This window comes from Echinops telfairi, unplaced genomic scaffold (genome assembly GCF_000313985.2).
Source record: "Echinops telfairi isolate 266 unplaced genomic scaffold, ASM31398v2 ScPeMD7_18;HRSCAF=68, whole genome shotgun sequence".
In the NCBI taxonomy this organism is placed as follows: domain Eukaryota; kingdom Metazoa; phylum Chordata; class Mammalia; order Afrosoricida; family Tenrecidae; genus Echinops; species Echinops telfairi.
In genome coordinates, this window is record NW_022103915.1 from 7,498,016 (window position 1) to 7,522,011 (window position 23,996).

A 23,996-nucleotide genomic window follows, 5' to 3' on the forward strand; every position below is an offset into this window, starting at 1 on the left:
GGCGGGGGCAGCGCGAGCGCCGAGGACGGCGCCTGCGCGGTGGGCGTGATCCGGGCACTTAGGGCAGGATGAACGCTGCTTTCCAAGATGGCGACGGAGGGAGGAGGGAAGGAGATGAACGAGATTAAGACCCAATTCACCACCCGGGAAGGTCTGTACAAGCTGCTGCCGCATTCGGAGTACAGCCGGCCCAACCGGGTGCCCTTCAACTCGCAGGGATCCAACCCTGTCCGCGTCTCCTTCGTAAACCTCAACGACCAGTCTGGCAACGGCGACCGCCTGTGCTTCAATGTGGGCCGGGAGCTCTACTTCTATATCTACAAGGGGGTCCGCAAGGTACCGACCCGGGCGTCACCGGGGCCCGCCAGCGGCGTGGGCAGAGGCCGGGAGCAGGGCGGTGACAGCGGGAGCCGGGGTGGCCGAGAGGGGTGGCCGTCGCGCTTACTTCTGAGTGGGCCGGCAACTCCACTGGGCTGTTCCGGAGGAAAGGGGCTTCGGGAGTGAGGAGGGCGGTGGCGCCCCGGAGGGCCCGCGGGCTGCGGGCTCCGGCTGGGAGGCTCCAGAAGGAGCGGGCTGCCACCCCTCCGGCACAGTCCGCTGGACTGACATGTCCGGGGAACGGGCCTGCCAGTCCCCGGAAGAGGTGGGGTGGCCGTCTCGTCTGTCCTGGGAGTCGCCCTGGGATTAGGAGCAGGGGAGCAGGGCGGCCTGGGAAAACCTGTAAGGCGGAAGCGGAGGACCGAGACTAGGTCAGAAGGGACCAGCTGGGCACCAAGGGCTACTCCACCTGCTGCCCTACTGACACTTCCCGAGAGTCCCCCCTTCCGGTCCCAACCCCCTGGGGGAGGAAGCCTGTCACGGTCTCCGCCGCCGAGGGACGCTGCTCCCGAGGACCATCTTGCCCCTTACAGTATGCGAAGGGACGCAACCTGCACTTGGGAGGTCGAAACGCTGTTGTGGACGAGCTCGGCTGGCCCACGGGGGCCGAGTGTGAGCGTGCTCAGGTTCATCCACTCCAACAAGTCAGATTCTACCCCAAACAGGGAGGGCTGCGCCTTAAACGCTACTTCACAGGAACTATCCTTCTTGGCGGGCGACTTAGCAGTAATTCTGTACAGCATGTAATCATCTTTTAAAAGTAGTATCTCTGTCAAAGCAGCAACTTAGTAGAGCTTTTCTCCCATTGACTACCTAAACTGTGTTCTCAGAGACCATGACTGACTTTGAGGTTGTGGTCCTTGACGTGATGCTGGGGAGAGTGAGGAAGTTAATGCACACACACACACACACACTCACTCACTCCCAATCTGGGCATGGGAAAGGGTTGATAAAATTCAGCTTACAGATGTTTGCTCCATGTGAAAAGAAATCGCACTTCTCATGGAGGGGTTTCATATATCCGAGTCCAGTGCAGTTTTTGTGTGGGTAAAGGAACCAGGAAAACACAAGGATAGCTAAATGTAGCAGGTTGTCTCAGTCGTTCAAAGGAAATCTTTGTTTAGTAGTGTTTAATGACAATAAGTGTTCTTCTGTGTTCTGTGTTTAGGGATATGCTGTTAGAAGTTACTGAATGTCAAATCCTTGACGCCCTTCCCCACCCCTCACATCCCCCTGTTTTGGGAACCAGGCAAGTCTAAAGTAGCTAGTAGTCTAGTCCATAGAAGCTGAAGATTTTGGGGCCTAGGCCCAGCTCTGTTATAGATGTACTTGTTGGGTGACCTTGGACAAGTTATGTGACTTCTACCTGAACCTCTCTAAAAAGAAAATATTGCAGGACATGTACTGTAATTAATCATATAATGACTGTCATGAACTTTAAGGTCCTGAAACACTCAGTAGGTACAAAACAGAATAAGCATAAAGAGTAACTGTTAAACAGGAAGCTGCCATCATGACATTGATACTTTCCTTGGGAATAAGGATAACGTGTATAAAAATGCACAGTGCTTACGAAGGAAATTAACGGACACTAAGTTCTAGTGGAGGCTTTTCTTTGAAAGGGGATTACTTTGACTCACTCTAATGCCAAAGCTCAGAATCTATTGACACAGGCTGGCATCATGAAAATAGGCTCTTGCCTGGAAGTGCCCAGTAGTGCTCTTTCACCTAGTTCACTGTACCCCAAAATGTATGTTAAACAAGACATCTTAAATGTATCAATTGCCTGCTCAGCAGCATAATCTGATTGAGCATTTGCACCTTTTGGGTACATGTGTGCTTTCATGTGGTGCTATGATGTAGAAACATTGTAGCAGCTGAGGGACATTTCCGATCTCTTCTAGACATTGTAATTTTGGTTTTTTCACTGAAAGAGTTTGCCTTTATTTACTGTTACTTCAGAATGTCATTGTTTTTGTGTCTGTGTTTTCTGATTTTCAAATACATCACAGATTGTATCCTTTATGAGAAAACTGAGGCTTTTATTTTTTGGTGTTAGGAGCTGTAAATCTGTTCTTGAAAGTAGGTGGTTTGGTGTTTGCTTGATCCCACCCCCCATCCTCCCCCATTTTTTTTTCTTGAGGAGCATAAAATTTTATAGCAACTTTTCAGGTTATTCAGAGAAAGGCTTTGAACCAGTTTGAATCGGTTCAGTCATAGCCAACACAACAAACTCAGATATGGATCTGAATTTGTGGAATATAGGCGTGCCCACATGCCAAGAAGAATGGGAAAAATCATGGGATGAAACCTTGGAATGGGAGATTGGGTTGTTGCCAGGACTGTGGAGGGCAACACGCCCTAAGTATTGCCGGCAGCTGCCATCTTTGAGCTGGGCATCGTTGTTTCTGCCTTTGCCAATCAGGAGATTTGGTTGCTATGCAATGCACACACTGCTTTTTTTTTTTTTTTTTAAAGGGAGGTTACATTTCTAGCAGGGTGTCAACTGTAATTTTTCCCATCCTGGTTGTTTCAGTTCACCCACATTTTACAAATTGGGGTTCTGGTGTTGCTTTGTTGGCCATGACTAAACTGAGAAGAACCAGTTTGAAGCCTTGTTCGAAAGACCTAATTTGAAAAAAGAAACAAAAAGAAAGACCTAATTTGGATGAATAAATTCAACTTAAATAACCATGTAAAGTGAATGTAAAGTAGATCTTAAGGAAGAAAAAACAAGTCATGAGCTTTCTGCTGCCCTAAAGGGCGGCAACCTCTATTGGGGGATAGATAGTGTGGTGAGGAAATCAGGGGTCTAAAGTCTAAGCAGAGAGGAGTGAGGTCGCCCCTTTGTAAACACTCACACTTGGTATTTAGAGCTGGAAGGGGACTTGGAATCCTCGGCAGCCCCACCTTCTCGTGGAAAACCGAGGCAAGAGATGACACCAAATTGTTAGAGTTGTTCCCCTGGTAAGTAAAACAAAGTCCGCTAACTGTAACTAGCAGCCTTCATGAGAAGAGACCGGATAGACTTTGACATCTCAGGGTCTGTAGAGCTCGCCCCAGCCGTCAGCCATGCAGTATCTCGTTTAACTCTCCAACAGGGCGTCTGTGAGGGAGGCAGAAGCATCTTTTCACAAACCCTTCCTGAGGGAGTTTGGAATAGTGTTTCTTGTGTGGGGAGGTGTAGTTTTGTGAGTTTACTTTGCTTAACTGAAGATAGCATGAACATGGATTTAATTGGACACTAATCCTTGAGTTGATTACTATGGGAGCTATACTAGGCCAAGCAGTGAGGGAGGAGGGTATTCCAAGTTGAGTAAGGCACAATTGATTTCTCTTCAGCTGGAGCAGGGGAGCCTGAAGGAGAGTCAGGAATAGGAGGCTATGGAATGTGTGGCTCATGGCCACTGAACAACTGCTTCTGCCTTGAGACCAGAACCATTACTGAGCATTTTGATCAAGGATTCTATAGAAGAATCCTGATCAAAACAGGAGAATGTAGAACAGAATTTTGAGTTTTCATAGACTCCAGACTTCCTGAAGCCATGGAAGGTGGATGAAACTACCCCTGAAACTACCCAGATGTCTACCCACCCCATCCTTGCCTAAAACCGAACAACAAATTAGCTTAACCAGGAAAAGAGATCTGTCTTCAGCATTGTGCTCTTTTAAGAATTACATGGGATCAGATTGACAACGGCAGCTTGAAAGATTAGATGGAAACGGTAATGGGCTGCAAGTTTACATGAGTGGAGGGAGCAATGCAGACAAGGAGGATCCGCTCTTTCTTCAGGAGAAAGATGAGGCTGCATGTTCCAATAAAGATTGACAGTCTCAGAAACTCCAATGGGCAGTTCTACGTTGTCCTCAAACGTTGACGTGAGTTGGATTCCACTTGATGGTAGTGGGGTTTTTTAATTTTGATGGTGCTGTCGGATAAATGTTGGGCTGTCAACCAAAAGGTCAGCAGTTCAAACTCACCAGCCACTCCATGGGAAGAAGATGAGGCTGCCTGCTTCCCTGAAGATTTACCATCGTGGAAGTCGTTAACTAGTAAAAGAGGATCCATGAGTAGGATTCAATTTGATGGCAGTGGGTCTTTGCTTTGTATATTCTCAACGACCAAAATAAAATGAAATCACATTTTTTAAAAAAAGTTGAGTAAACCCCTATCTGCTCCATCCCACAAAGAACTTCCACTTTACTAACTTCCAAACATCTTGATAGCATTCTTTGCTTTCTGTTTTTGTTTGCTTGTTTGTAAAGAGATTGTTGTAGGATAAAGATGCAAAAGAGGGGCTGATTTGACCCACCCTCTGATTGTAGGGAGACCTGTTTTCAGAAAAATGTGAGTGGCTTTCCTTCAGATTGCAGCTTAAGCATCTACTTCCTCAGCCAAACTCAAACCCTAACTGATTGCCATCAAGTCAGTTCTGACTTACATGCATTGGGCTGCTAACTGCAAGGTCAGCAGTTTGAAATCTCCAGCCTTCAGCCACTGGAGACAGATGAGGCTTTCTACTCCTGTTCTGAGTTGCAGTCTCAGAACAGCCCCCACCCCCCGCCCCCAGGGTGGGTGGGGGGCAGTTCTGCCCTGTCCTAGAGGACTGCCATGAATCACTTCCTCAGCAGATGCTGTGAATTCTCTGGCTCCATCATCAGTTTTCCCCGGGGTACATGTTCTCCAAGCACCCTGCACTTTGTCGTTTTTTCTGAATTTGTGATTCTCCATGTGACTGACTCCTCTGTAAAGCAAGCTCCCAAAGACTAGGGACTGTGGCTTTCTTGGGCTCACCTTACCCTCCAGTGTCCTGCATTTGCCAGCATAGAGTGGCCTCTTTCCATGTCTGTGCAGGGATGGACTAGAGGACACATCTAGGTCCTTTAAAGTTATACTTTTAAAAACCTCTGCAGAAGCAATTCAGTTTGGGGTCCCAAAGTCACGGGTATTTTTACACATCTTTTTAAAGATATTTAAAAATGTTGTTAGTATGTGACAAATTTAGCTGTCTTACAATAGGAGGATTGTGTGGCGAGAGACAATGAAGTAACTGAAAGCAATAGGATGGCACAGATTACATTTGATCTCATTCTTTCTTGTACTAACAAACAACTTCCAAAATGTGTACACACAGTGACTTATCTTAAGCCCAGGAACTGTACACCACCCTCTCCCCCAGATTTTAGGATTCCAAGCCACATATGTACTGAATTTGGTGCCTCCAAAGACCTTTTCTAAGACCCTTGGTGGTGTCCTGATGACGTTAGGCTGCTAACTGCAAAATCAGCTGTTCACAACCACCAGCCTCTCTGCAGGAGAACCATGGGGTTTTCTAATCCAGCGGCTCTCACCCTTCCTCAGGCTGCGGCCTTTCAGACACTTCCTTGTGTGGTGGCGACCCCCAACCATAACATTGTTTTCGTTGCTACTTCATAACTGTCATTTTGCTATGGTTATGAGTCAGGTGACCCCTGTGAAAGGGTTGTTCGATGACTCAGGTTGAGAACACTGTTCTAATCCCCAAAAGTCTCAGAAATTCACAAAGACAGTTCTACTCTTTCCTGTAGGGTCACTATGAGTCGGCATCGACTCAATGGCAGTGAGTTTGGTTTGGTTTGGGGAGACCTTTTCAATCCTTAGTGGTGTAGCATTGATTCTCTGTGAAATACCGTAATACTTTTATGAAAGTAAAGTTCCCTTTCTACTCGTGAGATGGCTTCATTCTTTGGATCCGGTGCTTGCTGCTTGAATGGTAACCGAGCGGTGGAGTGTGCTATGAAAGCATGCCGAAAACCTTGCAACTGCAGGTCTGCATGTAGGGAAAGATGGGCACGCACAACCCAGGAGGAACCTGGGCCCCGAAGAGTCTATTGGTAAAGGGTTTTTTAGGGAGGGGTTTGCCCAGGAGGGTGATGGGTTGACTTAGGAGGGAGGAATGAGCGTTCCATTACTTGTCAACAAACAGCAGAGTGACCACCTGTTGGTGACTCTGGAGGACTGCTGGCTTGTGTGGGCAGGTAAACCCGGTCTCAGGTATTGGGCTGCTCCTGAGGTCAGGTTCACACCCTCCTCGTTTGTAACTCCCACACCTCCCTGCCTCCCATTCATAATTTAGAAAGAGGCTGATAAGTCTACATGAACTTTTATATCAAGTTTATTTTGAGAATTTCTGTACTTAGTGGAGGAGCTGGCATTGCTGAATGAGCAGAATCCTCTCTTTTCCATTAATGGGCTCCACACTGACTTCGCAGATATTGCTAGCATTTAGCTTCTTGACTGTTGACTCTCATACTGAGGGGAGAGCACCAATAGCTGATCATGTAAAGCAGGCTTGAGGCCCTCTCCTGTGTTACCTTGGTCCTTATGACCCTGGGGAGGGGAGTGGTGATGAGATTCTGAAGGACTACCTGGGTGGATGTGGGCCAGAGGCTCTCAGAGTGTCTCAGTAGTGCACCTCTGAAATCCAGGGGAGTCACGGGTGGCAGGTTTTCAGTATATTTGATGGAGAACACCTGCCAGCTGCAGGGTACTTGGAGATGCTGGGCCCAGGCAAGTCCAGAAATTTGCCACTGAAATTTATTCTCACCAAGTTAATCTAGAGGTGTAAGTAATATTTATTATTCTTTGGAAGCAAACTTGGGCAAGACTCAAAACATAGTTCCTGGATTTTTTCACCGACCGGTTTGGCTTTATGCCTAAAGAACCTTAATTCAAAAATAAATGTGTTGGTTTTTATAGTCTGGTATTTGATATCTTAGGAAATACTTGTATTTGTATTTCCATGAGGTTAGTGTGTGCAGACATATTCAATGTGATCCTGTTTGGGTATTCAGGACCAGGCATTAAAAATAGAAGTAGCTTTAATTGGTAGGCATTCCCAGTTTTAATTTAAGGCATATAAAATCGAGTATCAGTGGCAAGTCACGTTGCTTTCTGAACATTTGACAGCTGCTTTTTATAAGTGTAGTGGTTACTCGTTGGGTTGTGATCTGCATGGGCTGCAGATCAAAACCTCCAGCAGCAGCTCCTTGGGAGAGAGACTGGGCTTTCTACTCCCGTAAACAGATAACCGTCTGGGAAACCCACAGGGGTCTCTGCGGTCAGCTTGACTCCATGGCAGTGAGTTTGGTTTGTATTTTTAAATAAGGCTACAGAGTATGTCTTGGTTTAGAAAAAATATCCCTCATTGATAGCGTGTTTGTGGGCGACCTGTTACAGGGGAGGGCAGTGCTGTCTGCCCAGGTGACTGGTGGCAACCCCGTGTGTGTCCTCTAGAACAGCTCCATAGGGTTTTCAAATTTGGGTGGGACCTTCTCGAAGCCGGTCGCCAGGTCTTCCTTCTGAGGTGCTGCTGGGTAGACTTGAACTGTCAGCCATTCAGCTAGCACTTCAGTCCTTAACTGCTCGTGCCCCAAGGAGCTCATTTGTGATGTGAAGGTGAACGGGGCTCAGAAGTGTGCATTCCTGCATTGAGGACCATCGTGTGCTTTCCCGTGCCATCAACACTACACGTGACCAAAAAGGAAAGAAGAAAACGTTGTTGTCGGGTGGAATCCAACTCGTGGGACCTCATGTGTGTCAGAGTAGATTGTGCCTTGAGGGCTGCATTGGTTGTTTTTAGCTGAAGTCTGTCTCCAGGCCTCTCTTCTGAGGCGCCTCTGGGCGGAGCAGCTCCAGTTGGGTTCGTAGCCAAGGGCTTTAGCCATTTTCACTCACTGTGACTCAGGAATGTTGAGTTTCAGTTAGATGATGTGTCTAAAAATCTTGGCTACATACCACATTTTTGACCATTTTAAACTCTGTTGCCTTATATTTCAGATATCAGAGATGCTTTGTCTTCATTTCTGATGGAGGGAGTTGGCAGTTGCTCTGACCGCTTCTGCCAAAGGGTGATTTGTAAAATTGAGTATTAATTTGCAGTATATACTGTCAATTCTATTTTGTAAATAGGTGGTTTCTTCTTTCTTTTTATAAGTTACGAAGTAAGTGAAGGTTTGTTTACAAAACATCAGTTTTCCATTCAACAGTTCAGCCCCCACCCATGTCATTGACCACAGTTCCCAATGTAAGGTCACACATCCACAACCTCTTTCTTCTGCTTCCTGTTGCCATTTCTCCTCTTCCCCTAACCCTCTGAACTTGGGCCTTGCGCAAAAGCTGCCCTTTGGATCTCAGATGGTGGGTGATTCTAAGGTGTGCCTACCTCCCTAGCATTATTGTTCTCCTACTGGCCCGTCTGATTTGCGGATGAACATTGAGCCGTGGGAGTCAAGTTCCTTTCCAGATACTACAGGTAACTAAGGGTTTTGGCCTCCAGGGTTCCACCAGTCTCTACAACCAGTAAGCTTGGTCTGACGATTTTGAGTTTTGTTGTACGTTTTTCTCCCACTGTCCAGAACCTTTACAGTGTGATCGTTTTTCAGACCAGCCAGGCAGTGTCTGATTCTTCTGGCCTCGGGGTTGTGAAGAGTGATGTTTGTGTGGTCTGTTAGTCCACTGGACTCATTGTTTCCATGTGCCTTTCAATTTTTGTCCCTCTTTTTTCCTCTAGACGGGAGAGACCAATAGCTGTACCTCAGATGGCCGCACACGAGCTTTTCAGACCCCAGTGGCTACTCACCCAAGTAGAATGTAGAACATCGTCTTTGTGAACTAGGTTTATGCCAGTTGAGCTCGGTGGCCCCCAAGACCATGATCCTGATCCCCCAAGCCCAGCAACTCATGCCTTCAAGGTATTTTGTTATGTCTGACAAGTTTTCATAACTGCCTTCTTTATGCTCTACCACATTCATGGATTGCAACAAGTGGTAAATATACATGTGTCAGTACCATGGTAAACTTCCGGTAGTCGTGGATAGCCTCCCACACCATTCAGCCTGTGTGTCTGTCTGTCCGTATCTACTCAGATTGGGTGTGCTGCTCTCAGAACATGCCAGAACAATCTGTGCTACGCTTACTTCCTTCTATTTGTAGTGATTGACAGTTGTGCTTGAAACTGTAGGCTTTACCAGGAAAAAGCAAGTACAGTTGTACAGTTGATGAGGTTGGAATTTGTGAGGAGTTTATATTAAAAAATGTAAGACTCATTGAAGAGGAGAGAGAATTTGTTCAGTTAACCACCCATTTTACCAAGAGAAAATTGAGGCTCATGGAGGTCGAGTTCTTTGAATGTGGTCATCAAACGAGCACACAGTTGTCTCGGGTTTGAATCCAGGCCTGTTGGTGCCCGCAGCCCGAGCACTTGACCAGGGAACTAGACTACACAGGACTAGGGCCCAGTGGGTGGGACTCTGGTCCCTTCAAACCAGAACTTTATGCGTTTGTTCCATGCCCTCCCCAAGAAAACCTCTCTTGTTTGCTGTCGGGTGACCCTGACGCATCTTCGAGTCACAGGAGAACGGCTCTAGTGAGTTCCATGACTGAGTCCGCAGTAGTGCTCACCAGGGTTTGTTCTGAGGGAGCCCTGGGGCAGGGCAGGTTACCTTACCTGTTGGACTGCTAATTGTGAGGTCAGCAGTTTGACCCCATCAGCCGCTCTGTGGCGTTCTGCCACAGGGGCTGTTCTACTTTGTTTTATAGGGTTGCTGTGCCTCAGAAGCTACCAGATGGCAGTGGGGTTGGTTTGGTTTTTCCTTCCCAAGCACTCCTGGGTGACCTCAAAACACCCGGATGTGCAAGCCCCCCTCATTGTTGTCATGCTGTGGAGTCTGCTCCAACTTCTCGTAACCCTATAGGACAGGACAGGGCTTCCCCATAGGGTTTTTAATCTTTATGGAAGCCCACTGCCACATCTTTAGCCAACAAAATGGGGTTGAAATACCAATCTTTTGGTTAACAGCAGAATGCTTAACCACTGCCCCATCAGGGCTACTCATGGGCTCCTAAAACCAAATCCACTGCTGTGGAGTTGATTCCAACTCATAGCAACCATGTAGGACAGAGTAGAGCTGCCCCTTGGATTTCCAAGGCTGTGATCTTTATGGAAGCAGACAGCTGTGTTCTTCCCCATTGGGCAGCATCTGGTGAGTTCAAGCTGCATGGACCTTGTGGTTAACCGCCAAGTGCTTAACCACAAGGCCACTAGGACGCCTATGCCCTCCTTTGAAAAGAACATAACGGACACGCAAACCCACTAGCACAGGGTGGAGGGCAACCATACACACATCAATTGTGTAAAGCGCATTTGTACATCGTTTCTCAAAACATTTTCTCTCCACTTAAACCCCCGACATTAGGTCCTCATTTTTCCTCTCCCTCCCCGCTACCCCCTCCCTCATCAGCCCTTGATAGTTTATAAATTGGTATTTTGTCATATCTTGCCCTGTCTGACATCTCCCTTCACCCACTTTTCAGTTGTCTGTCCCCCAGGGAGGAGGTCACACACAGTTCCTTGTAATCGGTTCCCTCTTTCCTACCCATTCTCCCTTTACCCTCCCTGTTTCTCCACTCACACCACTGGTCCTGTAGGGCTCATCTGCCCAGGATTCCCTGTATTTTCAGTTCCTATCTGTACCAGTGTACATCCTCTGGTCTAGCCAGACTTGCAAGGTCGAATTCGAGTCATGGTAGTGGGAGCGGGGAGGAAACATTTAGGAACTAGAGGAGAGTTGTATTTCTCATCGTTGTTACATCGCACCCTGACTGGCTCATCTTCTCCCTGAGACCCCTCTGCAAGGGGATCTGTGCTGCCGTTTTATGTAGTGTTCTGTCATCTTACATACTTTGAACATGTCATCAGGAGAGAGCAGCCCTTAGAGGTGGCCATCATGCCTGGTAAAGTAGGGGTCAGTGAAAAGGCGGAAGGCCCTCAATGACATGAGTTGGCTTAGTGGCTGCAACAATGGGCACACACATAGCAACAGTTGTGAGGACGGCAGGACCATAGTGTTGTGTTCTGTTGGACGGGCCGCTCTGAGTTGGAACCGACTCGATGACCCCTAACAACAGCAGTGGTTCTCTTTATGGTGAGAACCGTCACACAGAGCATCTCATTTAAACTCTGTAGGCAAGGCTACTCTTCCTACTTCATGGAAGAAAAGATGGATTCAGAGAGCTTAAGAGACAGACCAGGGGTAAAAATAGGTAGCAGGACTTGTGACTCGTTGTCCATAATTTATCTTACTTTGATCTGAAGCTGCCTTCCCAGATGTGCTCAGAATTGAGCAACTCACATTTGAAGTGTCTTTTAGCAGTTGGGTTTGCTCCACAGAAGCAGACCGCACCTTTTGTAGGGCCTTGAGCCAGTTGCTGAATTTCTCAGCCTTGGTTTTGCTCTTTTGTGAGTAACGCTGGGAGAATATTTGTCCTGACTGCCTCACTTGAGTTGTAGAATGAAGTGAGACCATTGGGTAAGAACCCTTAACCCTTTAAAAGATGGCAAGGTGTCCCCTCTAAGTCTTAAGATTCAAAAATACATGTGTATGTAATCATGGCAAGGAGATACCAAAGGGATCTTGGTGGCACACTGGTTAAGTGTCTGGCTGCTAATCCAAACCCACCAACTGCTCCTCGAGCAAAAGATGGGCAGTCTGCTGACATAGAGACATAACCTTGGAAACACTCTGGGGGCAGTATCCTCTGTGCCATTGAATTGGTAAGAGTTGGAACCTGCAGAATGAGTTTAAGGAGCCCCCAGAGGCTGGGAGGAGCTCAGAGCCGTCCTGCCCTTTCTTGCTGCAGACTTGCTCAGGAACCCAAACTTTGGAGAAGGGGAGGGGCTTGTTAGGGACCAGGAAAGCAGCGAGCACCCCTGAGAGAGCAGCAGGGTTGATGGGGGATTTCCCAAGGGAGAGGAGGCTCTGTGAGAAGGAGAGCCGGCGCAGGACCCTGACCCTGCCTTGCCCTGGTCAGCACCACTCACTCGCTCACTGGACAGCTGGCCCTGCCGAGCGGAAACTGCTTCCACCTTTATTTTCATTAGCCTCCACTGGCATGTAGCCTGTCTTTTATTTTGAATATATGCACAAATCACAGCACTGACCGCACTGTGACTTTACCCTCAATGAGCACTGCCGGTGGTTGAAGATGTCGCGTATGCCCCTTGGTACTTTGAGGTTCCAGCAGCTAGTGGATTGGCCACTGGCCTTGTTACTTACTCATTGTGTGATAAACAAGTATCCATGTGCCAGTGGCATAGTGGTTAGAAGTTGGGCTGCTAACTGCGAGGCGAGCAGTTCAAAACAACCACCAGCTCCTCTGTGGGAGAAAGACCAGGCTTTCTACTCCCCCAAAGATTACAATCTCAGAAACCCTCATAAGCAGTTCTACCCTGTCCTATAGGGTCACTGTGAGTTGTCATGGACTCGATGCAGTGAGTGAGTGCCTGCATGTCATTAAAGTTGGTTTCTTTTGTCCTGGTGGGAACATGAGAACATTGGCATGAGAAGAAGCTGAAGGCGTCCTGGTTTTAAAGTGGCCTTGGGCTTGTCTTCTCTCCTAGGCCTGAGTGAGCGGCAGGAAGCAGAGCTGGTTTCTCTGGTCGCCTTGTATTAGCTCTGGCTTTGCGATGCGTGCTCTGCCCCTGTGTTCATCTCTTTCAGCGTTAATGATCTGGGCTTCCAGACTGGTCATGCCATTTGCCTCCTTGGTGTCCTGGTCCTTTTCTGTCCTTGCTGCCCTGACTAGCGGGAGGCTCCCAGGAACTGTGTCGCAGGGCAGTCTGTGTTATGTGGGTTCAAATAGTGACCCAAACCAAATCAAACCCACTGCCATCGAGTCAATGCCAGCTCATAGTGACCCTGTAGGGCAGGGTAGAACTACCACAGTGAGTTTCCAAGATTGTAACTCTTTACGGAAGTAGAAAGGCCTATTTTTCTCCTGAGGAGTGGCTGGTGGTTTTGAACTGGTGACTTTGCAGTTCGCAGCCTAACTTGAAACCACCACACCCCCAAGGTTCCTTTCAGATAGCGGCAGTGTCCACTAGGCAGATGATAGCAATGTGATGTCTGTCTTGGCTGCGATGGGAACTCTGGCTTTAACACGGCAGCATGTAAACTGGATTCAAGTGGGTGGGTGGGGTGAAGGGGCAGGGATTCTAGACCAAGAAAACCAAAGCCCTAGACCAGTGGTTCTCAACCTGTGGGTCACGACCCCTTTGGGGGTGGAACGACCCTTTCACAGAGGTCACCCGATTCATAACAGTAGCAAAATTACAGTTATAAAGTAGTAACGAAAATAATTTTATGGTTGGGGGTCACCACCACATGAGGAACTGTATGAAAGGGTGGTGGCATTAGGAAGGTTGAGAACCACTGCCCTGGACTATGGCATTTGAGGGGAGCCCTGGTGTCACAATGGCTGAGCCTTGAGCGGATGGAGCTGCCCATCCCTGTACAGGCTACCGTCTAGGACACCTTCTGGCGTAGCCCTTTAAGCTCACTCTGGCTAGGCTCTTTAGGGTCACCATGCGTTGGAATTGGCTCTTCAGTAGTGCGTGTGGGTCTCCCCTCTTGGCTTTGTTGGGCTCTCGTGCTGCATTGTGGGGGCTGTAGCTTGTATGGGCTTGGCAGGCTAAGAGTCTCTGCCGAGAGGGGCCCTCCTCTAGGGACTCCAGGGTGATTTCTAAAAATCTCTTTTATGCATGAACTTTTCTGAGGTCGATCCTTCCCAAGCCAAGCACAGATTCACGTGTTCTCCAGCGGCCTTGAGTCATCCAATGGCATCATAGCTGCCCTATTGCGTGTGGCTTAGCTCCTGTTTCAGCCCTGCTCCCCCAGTGCTGCTCCTGCCTTACTGGGTGGGCCCTTTCATCTGACAGCAAGAGGACACCCCCAGCCTGCTGTCTCTACCCTGACTCAGCCCCTCATCCCACAGCCACAGACCTTGTTATTACCAGTGACTGCAACTGCCCCCATCTCCACCTTACAGGCAGGCGGCCACCTTTGACCACTAGCTCCGACCTTTCTAGCTCAAGTGCTCTGTGCCCTCAGCTTCATCCTTAGAACCTACGGGAATGTCCAGTTCACTGGTCTTGGCCACCTCTCCCCTCTCCGTGGTCCCTAACATTCTCACTTTTCCTCCTTACTCAGCTTGAATTCTTTGGTTAAACATCTAACCTCCCTTGTACACACCCATTGCCACTGTTTAGCTGTTCCTGTGCAGCGCATGCGCTGGAGAATAGCACAACCTTGCTGACTGGCCTTTCTGTAGCTGAACAGCTGTGGTGCTGACTCGCCACCCTGCGTGGTTTAGTCAGTTTTACATCTTTCCCCTCAAACCTTCCATATGCTTTCCCCAGTCCCTATTCTAAGCTGAAGGAGCCTGGTGGCTTGGTGGTTACGCATTGCGCTGAGATCAAGTCTGCAGTTTGAAATCACCTAGCCACGCTCTGGGAGAAAGACGGGGCTTCCTACGGAAACTCACAGGGGCCCTTCTACCCTGTCCCGTAGGGTTGCTATGAGTCTATATCAACTCGATGTCAGTGAATTTGATTTTTTGGTTTTATTCTTAGCTGGGAAGAAAATTAGGGCTTTCTCTACTCCTGGAAAGAGTTTCACAAACTCCGAGGGGCAGTTCTGCCATGTCCTACAGGGTTGCTGTGTCTGAATCAGCTCAGTGGCATTGAGTTCAGTTTTTAGTTTGGATTCTTAACTGATGAACTTTCCAAGAAAATCAAAGCAGTCAGAAGGGAATGACACACTTCTATACTCTCATCTGCCCAGCTTCCAGCACCGTCTTCTGCCTTCCCCGCTGTTGCTGTGCTCGCTGCGAGGCTACCTCATCCACATGTCTGTTGATTCCCATCTCATTTTGCCTAATCCTTGTTCTCCCCTGGTGGCATAGTGATTACTTGTTGGGCTTCGATCCACAAGGTCAACAGTTTGATGCCACCAGCCATCCCGTGGGAGAAAGACAAGGCTTTCAACTCACGAAGAGTTACAGTCTTCGCAACTTACAGTAGCAGTTCTCTTCTGTTCTCTAGGGTCACTATGGTTCAGAATCAACTCAGTGGCATTGAACGCGCGCGCGCGCGTGCGCGCGCGTGTGTGTGTGTGTGTGTGTGTGTGTGTGTGTGTGTGTTCATTCGTTCACCCCTCTCACACCATCAACTGGTTTCTTCCTTCTAGGTCATTCCATCAATGTACAAACATGCTATTTCTCCATCTTCAGAAAAGAGAAAAAACCTTTTTCCTGACTCCACAACACTTCTTAGCTATTTTTTTCTTAGCTCTTCTAAGAAATAGTTGGCTCTAATTTATCAAGACCCTCAAAGCATGGTCCTTGGCGCAGCTTCCGCAGCAGCTTCCCCAGGTGTTGGGCTTGGAGTGCTGCACAGTGAAAGCCCACCCTCTTATGTGGACCCCAGGTGACATGTGCCCACCAAGGGCTGGCAGAAGTTTCTCCAGTTCTCCCTGCCTCTTCAAGTGGATCCGCTTAACTGATGACTCCTTCCTGTCCTTCCCTACGCGTGCCCAACTGAATGTTTTGCAGTAAACTCACCGAGTTGTGTGCAGCATTACCACAATTTCACTTTTGGGTAGGAGGGCTTACTTTTTAAACTGAACTTTGGGTTTGAATTGTGAGAGACATTTGTGGGGTTTCACCGCCTGCGCTCAGGGTCGTATTCAGAGAGAACTGGCGTCTGTGCTTGACTTCGACCAAAAACCAGTTGCCATCTAGTTGGTTTCCACACATGCCATTATTGGCATGACAAGACATTTGAGTGGAGATTTAGAGAACCATATGCTGTGCCTGGTGTTCTGCGTCATTTTCTCCCCCTGCTTAATAATTATACATTGGACAACTTTCCGTATGAGCAAGTAGAGTGCTTCATCATACCTCTTGCAATGGTGTCGTGGTCCATGTACGCTCACTTTGAATGTAGATGTACATACTATTACAGAGTGCTGCAGTGAAAAACCTTGCGTTATATGACTTTCCGTGGATGCAGGCTTATCTGCAGCTTATGTCTCCAGGGCCAGGACCCCAGAGTCGAAAGGTAAATGCCTGGGTTGGGGGCAGCTATTGCTACACTGGCCTCCCGAGGGGCCGCATTGGTTATTCACCTGTGTAGCCACACCCCAACTGACTGAAGGCCCCTGACCTGATAGGTGAGAAATGGGTGTGAGTTGTGTTTGTTTTCTGCGAGTGCGAGGTGAGGTTGAACAGCTTACTGTCTCTCTCAGAGCCAGGTGTATTTCTTGTTCTGTGAATGATTTCAGATCCGTTGCCCATGTTTTCTCATCTTTTTAAAAACTTTGTATGGTGGTTGGAGTGAAGATCTGTAGAACAGATTTGTTTCCATCAGTGATGCTTGCACGTTTTGTTTCATGGCATTGGTTGTAGCACCACAATGATAGGTACTCTCCCCACTGCCTCCCGAGGCTTCCCATTTCCTTCATCCTTCTTCGCTTGTCTAGTTTTTGATTGGGTGTTTGAGTGCCTTACTTTTGAGGAGAATCGCCCTTTATCCGAGATACAGGACTTTTCTTCCCAGTTTGTCATTCTTCTCCTGGTTCTGTTTTGTCTGTGTACAGTAGTTTTGTTTTGTTATAAAGAATTCCCGTATTTTTGTAGTTGTTTATTACAATTATTTTCGAACTTTGTGATTTTGAGCCTCATTTTAATTTTGTAGGTACTAACCAGTACCTAAATATTTGCATTTTCTCCAAGATGTCAATAAGGGAGAAGATAAAACAGTTTAATATTTGAAAATTAGATTTCGCAAAAATGTTCTAGAACCCAGAGATGCACACTGGAATGTGCCGTAAACGGGGTGCAGTTGTGATTTTGTGGATGTAACATACTCCAGGGATGTTTGGTTTTGCAAGTAATCAGAGGCCCGACTCAATCTAGCTTGTATTTTAAAAGCTCATGCCCTGGAAGGTTTTGAGGTAAGGTGGGCACACCTGGCAAAGTTTGATTGGGGCACCAGCTCTGGTTTGCTGACACTGGCTTGGTTTTGCAGTCCCGTGTGCCAGCCTGGTTTAGGTGGCAAAACACCAGTGGTAGGGAAAGCCAGTGGTCAGAGTGAAGGCAAATAGCTCTTCTCACCATAAAGATGCTAGTTTCCCAGACACCCCCAGCAAACCTCCTCTTTTTCCTTGTTCCAGATTGGGGTACCAGCTCATTCCTGGAGGCAAGGAGGAATATGGATCAGCTGGCTGAATCCTGGCTGACCCACACCCTTAGCATGGTTGCTGAATTACCCCACATTCTGATTGCTCTGAAGCTGGGCTGAGAGGCGATGCCAGAGAGAGCAATCAATTTGTAGGTAGCTTCTGGGCAATCAAGAGATGCAAACAAAACTGAGGGTCTTACACCGACTTAGGTAGGGGGGACCCAGGCATAAAAGACCACTTCTTTCCTCCAGAGAGCTACTGGGACTGAGGCACTGAGCCATCAGAGCAGGGCTTACCACCCATTTCATCAGCATGCTGGTTGAACTCAGTTCTGGCTGCACTGCACACTACAGGAGTTAGGAACCTGTCTTCCTCTTGGTCTTACTGTTTGGAATGTCCTTCCTCCCTCCTTTTTATACAATGTTGGGGTCTTTGAGGATATATATATATATATCTATAGATCTATATCTATATATCTATATAGATACAGATATAGCTCTATAGATATATATATATACATATATAGATATATATATATACATACACACATGTATACACATACACACACACACACATATATATATTGGGGGCTTGTTCAACTCTTATTACAATCCATACATACATCCATTGTGTCAAGCACATTTCTACACTGCACTGGCTCATCCCCTCCCCACAACCCTTCTGTAATGGGATGTCCAGTTGCCTACAAATGGGACTTGGGTCCCCTTTCTGCACTCCTCCTGATTCACAATGATTTGATTTTTTGTTCTTGGATGCCTAATACCTGATCCCTTCGACACCTTGTGATCACACAGGCTGGTGTGCTTCTTCCTTGTGGGCTTTGTTGCTTCTGTTGCTTCTGAGCTAGATGGCCACTAGCCACTTTCAAGTGTTTAAAACCCTAGACACTATATCTTTTGATAGCTGGGCTCCATCAGCGTTCTTCACCACATTTGCTTATGCAACCGCTTTGTCTTCAGTGATTGTGTTAGACAGGGTTCTCTAGAGAGATAAAGCCAGATTGCTAGTAATTTTATAAGTATATATTTAAATAGATAGATATATAACACAAGAAATAAACAGTTAAATTATAAAGCAGTACAAATGGCTCAGTACAATTCAGATGTGTTAGACAGCTGTGAGGCACTGGCAGTCCTTTAAGTCTTGAGGGCCAGGTAGTCCTCTGTAGAGAGATTCAGATTCTCCGGGCACCGGCAGCCAACAGCAAGGCAGGTCACCAACAGTCAGTCCCCAGCTCAAGAGATGTAAATTCCAATTGTGTGGCGAAGCAGGTCTTGAAGAACCCTCAAATTATAGTGACACAGTCCACAGGTTAGGTGTCCTACAGGTAGTGTAGCTTGCAAATCGAGGCACAGAACAAACAAGGCAGCGGCACACTGCTCCAATGATCAAAGAGTGAGAGACAATAAAGGCGAGGCTTGCTGAGCCATTTATCTCTCCGCCCTTCAATTAATCCCACATGTTTATCGGCCAGGCTGGCACAATAAACAACTACCTCAGCGATCATATCGAGAAGGTGAGCATCATAGAATGCCAGTTTAATAGAACAAAGTATTCTTGCATTGAGGGAGTACTTGAGTGGAAGCCCAGTGTCCATCTGCTACCTTAATACTAAACCTATAAATATATGCACATAGATCTATTTCCATATGTAAATATATTTACATATGTACATGCCTTTATTTAGACCCCTGTAAATGCCCTTTGTCTCCTAGCTCTTTCCTCTATTTCCTTTGACTTTCCCTTGTCCCACTATCATGCTCAGTCTTCATTTGGGTTTCAATAATTCCTTTTGGTTACATTACCCTTGATCACGCCCTACCAGGCTTCCTGTACCCTCCTGACCACCGATTTGGATCATTTGTTGTTCCCTTGTCCCTGGGTTTGTTAACACCCCCCCCCCCCAGCCCTGATCTTAACTGATCTCTCTATTACTATGCCATGTGCATCACTGCACCTTTGAATTGTTTGAATCCTCCAGCACTACTGTGAGGTACTGTTGAGCTGGTTCTCCAGAATAACAGAATAACACACTGTCCAGTCCTGCCCCGTCCTCATGATTGCATTGCAGTACGTGGCCCCGTTGTTGCAGTCGCTGTGTCAGTTCATCTCTTCGAGGACCCTTCCCTATTGTCCTGAGATGTCCTTCACCAGAGTTTGGTCTCTTCTAATAACACACGGAGATCTACCCGTCCTCACTTGTACAAAAGCATTCTGGCTTTCCCTTTTTCCCAAACAGATTGTTTTGTTCTTGCCGCCTGTGGTAATTTTAGTATTCTTTGCCAACACCATAATTCAAATGTTCTTCTGCGGTCTTCCTTACTCATTTATTGCCCAGCTTTCACGTGAGTATGAGGTGGTAGGAAATACCGTGGCTTGAGTGGGGTGTACTTTAGTCTTCAAAGTGACATTTTTAACACCTTAAATTTACTCAATGCAGTATGTCTTGCTTGACTGCTGCTTCCATGAGCACTGATTGTGGATCCAAGCAAGATTAAATCCTTGACAACCTCCATCTTTTTCTGCATTCATTATAATGTTGTCTATTGGGTCAATTGTGAGCAGTTTTGTTTTATGTTGTTACAATTCATGATGAAGGCCGTATTCTTTGATCTTCATTAACAAGTACTTCAAGTCTTCCTTGGTTTCAGCAAGACGTGTCGTGTCCATATCACAGGTTGTTCATAAGCCTTCCTCCACTCCCGGTGCTGCCACATCCATCATGGAGTCTAACTTCACCTAGTATTTGCCCAGCATACAGATTGAATATTTATGGTGAAGAGGTACAATCCTGATTTTAAACCATGCACTATCTCTGTGTTCTAGCTGCCTCTTGATCTATGTACAGGTTCTACATGAGCACAGTTCTGCAGTTCCCATGCTTCACCGGATTCTCCTTTGTTAAGATTTGGACAAGTGCCTTTGCATAGATAGTAAAACACAAGTAACATCTTTTGGGTATTCTTTGCTGGAAGCCAAGATCCATGTGACATCAGCAATGATAATACCTTCTTTCACATGTTCTGAATCTGGTTTCAATTTCTGGCAGTTCCCTGTTGATGTAACCATTTAAAAAATGATTTTTAGCAAAATTTTACTTGTGTGTGACCTGGATGAGTAAATTAAATAACTTTCAAAATTCTTTTCACCAGCCAACTGTGGTTAGTGCTGGTTCCTGAGGCTCCAAGAGTTTGCATTCCAGCCCCTTTGCCTTGAGTGAGAGGCTCTTACAATTAGTCACAGTCTCTGCTCTTGTGCTGCTGGAGTCCCCAGCTTGGGGCTGGCTCTAGTGTCTGGATTGCCTGGAGCAAGCTAGCTTCGTGAGCCTAGTGCCCTGGAAAACTGCTCCCACCCTCTGTCCCAGAAGAGAGCAAGCAGTTTGACTCCTGTCCCTTCGCCCCGTTTCACTGTGGAGGTTTAATAGCTCTTTGCACACTTGGTGTCTTCCCAGGGTTCTTTAATAGGTGGCCCTCTAGTTGGCATGACTGCTGACATTCTGCCCTCAGGTCATTCAGTAAAGTGAAGGTCATCCTCGGCCTTCTTCTGATGGATGTCCGGTAGTTGAGACCCTGGAGAGCTGAGTGGAGGACCGGCTCAGCTGTGAAGGGCAGTGCTTGACGAGGCTGAGCCCGTCTGCCTGCCTTCCTAGCTCCCCTTTGGAGTCTGCTTAGACTCTTGTCGTCTTTCTTTCTCCCTCACTGCCATACACTGCCTTCTGATCCCCCCCACCCCTGCTCCCTGCCCATGCTACAGTGTCCCTTCCACCGGGTTTCTGCCATCACCCTGGGTCTTTCACATCCACTGCGGGACCCTCCAGGACTTTCTCTAGCCCTACCTCCACTACCCTATCCTGTAGCTGAACTCTTTGTCGGGTGAATAGCTTCAGCTCGGGGATCACAAGTTCAAATTTCCCCACTGCCCCTTCATACCCTCCATTCATGGGACAGCTCCTTTGACCTCTCAGCAGCACTGAACACGCTTTGTGGAAACACTGCTTGTCTTGATTTTCCCTCTACGTCCTGGAGCACATCTGACCCATACTCAAGCTGTCTCCCTTGCCAGTTCCTTCTAGGCTAACCCAGGCCCACTGCCACTGAGTCCTGGTGACAGTGGACTGCTAACCAACAGTGCACTAGCTCCACCGTGGCCCTCCTACTCTGCCTGGCTTTTTGTAGTGTGTTTTCTTCGTGACTCTCTCATTAAGGTCTCTCGCTGAAGTAGCAGGTTCCTTTTATTCCTTAACTGTGTTTATGCCTTCACACACTCATCCTCCCTTCAAGGAAGAAGTGTTTATTGCACAAAATTAATCCAGTGGGTATTCCTGAGACTGCCCTGGTGGGTTGATTGGGACTATTAAATCCTCTGCCTCTGGCTGGGTGCTCCAGCCAGGCACAGGCTCTTCCTCTACCTGCAGCTCTGGGGTTTTTCCTTGCCAGTGACTGGCCAGGGCTTTCTGCCTTCTGGACCTCCAGCTCCAGTCATGGGTATGGCCACCTCTGGGCTACAGCGGTGGCTCTCCTCTGCGCAGTGTGGCCTGAAAAGAGGCGCTGTGGCTAGGTTGTGTGTCCACAGCCTCTTCCTAAGGCAGCTGGCAGGCTCAGTCACCCACCGGAGCCGGAGCGTCCCCCTCATTCATGTGTACTGCTTCTTCAACAGATTCCTCAGAGTTTTATTTTCTCCCACAAAGCTCCTGCTGCTGTTTCTTTATTTAATTCATCGGTTTTCTTTCTTTCCTGCTTGTTTGAGGTTTGCTTTGTTCCTCTGAGAATTTCTGGTGTTTGGCTTTGTTCTGAGCTGCCATCAAATCGACACCCCCCCCAACACACACACACATGCTGTGGATGATCAAAATCCTGCATGGTCCCCACAAGCCTTGCAAACTGGACCAGTGTGAGCCACAAGGTTTGCATTGCCTGATTTTCTGAAGGTCACCAAACCTTTCTTCCTAGCTCTTAGTCTGGGACCTCTGCTAAAACTCTTTCAGCATGATAGCAACATGCACACCAGGGGGAGTGGGGAGTGAGGGGAAAAAATGAGGAGCTGATGCCAGGGGCTTAGGTGGAGAGCAAATGTTTTGAGAATGATGAGGGCAATGAATGTACAAATGTGCTTTCCACAATTAATGTGTGTATGGATTGTGATAAGAGTTGTATGAGCCCCGAATGAAACGATTTAAAAAAAACCACGCACACCTCCGCTGGCAGACGGGAGCTGTGGGTGCACAGGAGGTGTTCTGGCCCACCTCAGAGAAGGCAGAATCTGCCCCCAAAACCATCGGTACCCAGAGCTGTGCTGAATGCCACAGCTAAGTGCTGCTTCAGCAGCTGGCCCTTGTGCATTATACTGTCACTGAAGCCCAAGTCTTTTGTTACTTCTTTTTGTCTTTTTTTTAAACCTCTGATCAGGTTTTTTAAAGTCATAGTATTAAACTTTTTATTTATGAGCTTGTTTGCATTGTATGGCCACAGGGTATTAGTCATTTAAAATGTGATAAGATTTTATTTGTGACACAGGATATTCTATGTGTGTGTGCACACTTTCTTGTGTGTTTTTAAGAGTATATATCCTCCATTTGGTAAACTCAGGATTGCATACATACTTGGTTGTGTTTGATCAAAGTTGTTAATTAGTAAAGATCCTATCATTACTGACTTCACGATAGCCTTATTTATCAGTCTCCAATAGGTGTGAACATCTGAACTTGTTAAGTCTCTTTGAGCTCATCTAGGTTTCAAAGGATTGTCAGTCTCTGGGTAGTTCTTTGTGTTCGTATACTATACTCTTCATTTTCTCTTTATTTTTGCCCTAAAGTCTATTAATTTTGCATGGGGTGTCTCTTTCTCCCTTACTCTCAATGTTTCTATGAGCTTCTTTCTGATGCAACCTTGGTACCATTATTGTTTTCTGCCTCCCATATACCGCCTTCTTGACCTCTCTCCTCTCCACCTGCTCTCTGTCCCCGTGGGACTCTCTGGCATATTTCTGCACTGGTTTCCACTGCTTGCACCCTTGACTCACCTGGGTCTGGGCAGCCTCCTGACTGCTCTTCACCTTCCAGACTCTTCTTTGCTGGGCAGAGTGAACTGAAACACTCCAGCCTAATTGTAACCCCAGGCCCACATCCTTCATGATTTTGGTCTTTCAACCCATCTTTCCGTGCTTCCAGTCTTTGAAATCATGTTTCAAGGATCTCCTGCTTTTGCATGAAAAACCCATTGGCCCGGTCTACTGGAGCTTGCCCTGGCCTACCTTGCAAGGCCTTCCTTTTCCGCCCTATAAGCTCCTGTCTGCCTTTTCAGTGCTCTAAGCAGCCTTCCCTTCTGTCCACAGGTTCCTAAGAGCTGTCACCTTTGTCTGAATGGGCCTCCACTCCCTGCCACCTTCTCCTTATGTTGCTCTTCCTGTGGTTCCATCCCAGCCTCTTTCTCTCTTAGCCATCACCTGATCCTCCCTGGGGGCCAGTATCCTTTAATGTCTACCACCCTCCACCTCCATCAGGAGGTGACCTCAGAAGGGTTGATTGATCAGTCTGATAC

The 23,996-nt window shown here is 47.3% G+C and overlaps 1 protein-coding gene across 3 annotated transcripts in view; it reads left to right on the forward strand.

Moving 5' to 3' along the window:
- Positions 1-80: 80 nt before the first annotated feature.
- Positions 81-23,996, forward strand: part of WDR20 (WD repeat domain 20) — a 58,408-nt gene continuing 34,492 nt past the window's right edge. For 2 of the 3 annotated variants that reach the window (XM_045288114.1, XM_045288115.1), the window contains exon 1: positions 81-336. In XM_045288114.1, the coding sequence (XP_045144049.1) occupies positions 88-336 (249 nt within the window). In that variant the 5' untranslated portion in view covers positions 81-87. Of the gene's footprint in view, positions 337-8,930; positions 9,089-23,996 lie in introns of those variants that run through there. The other variant, XM_045288116.1, reaches the window with a different exon arrangement.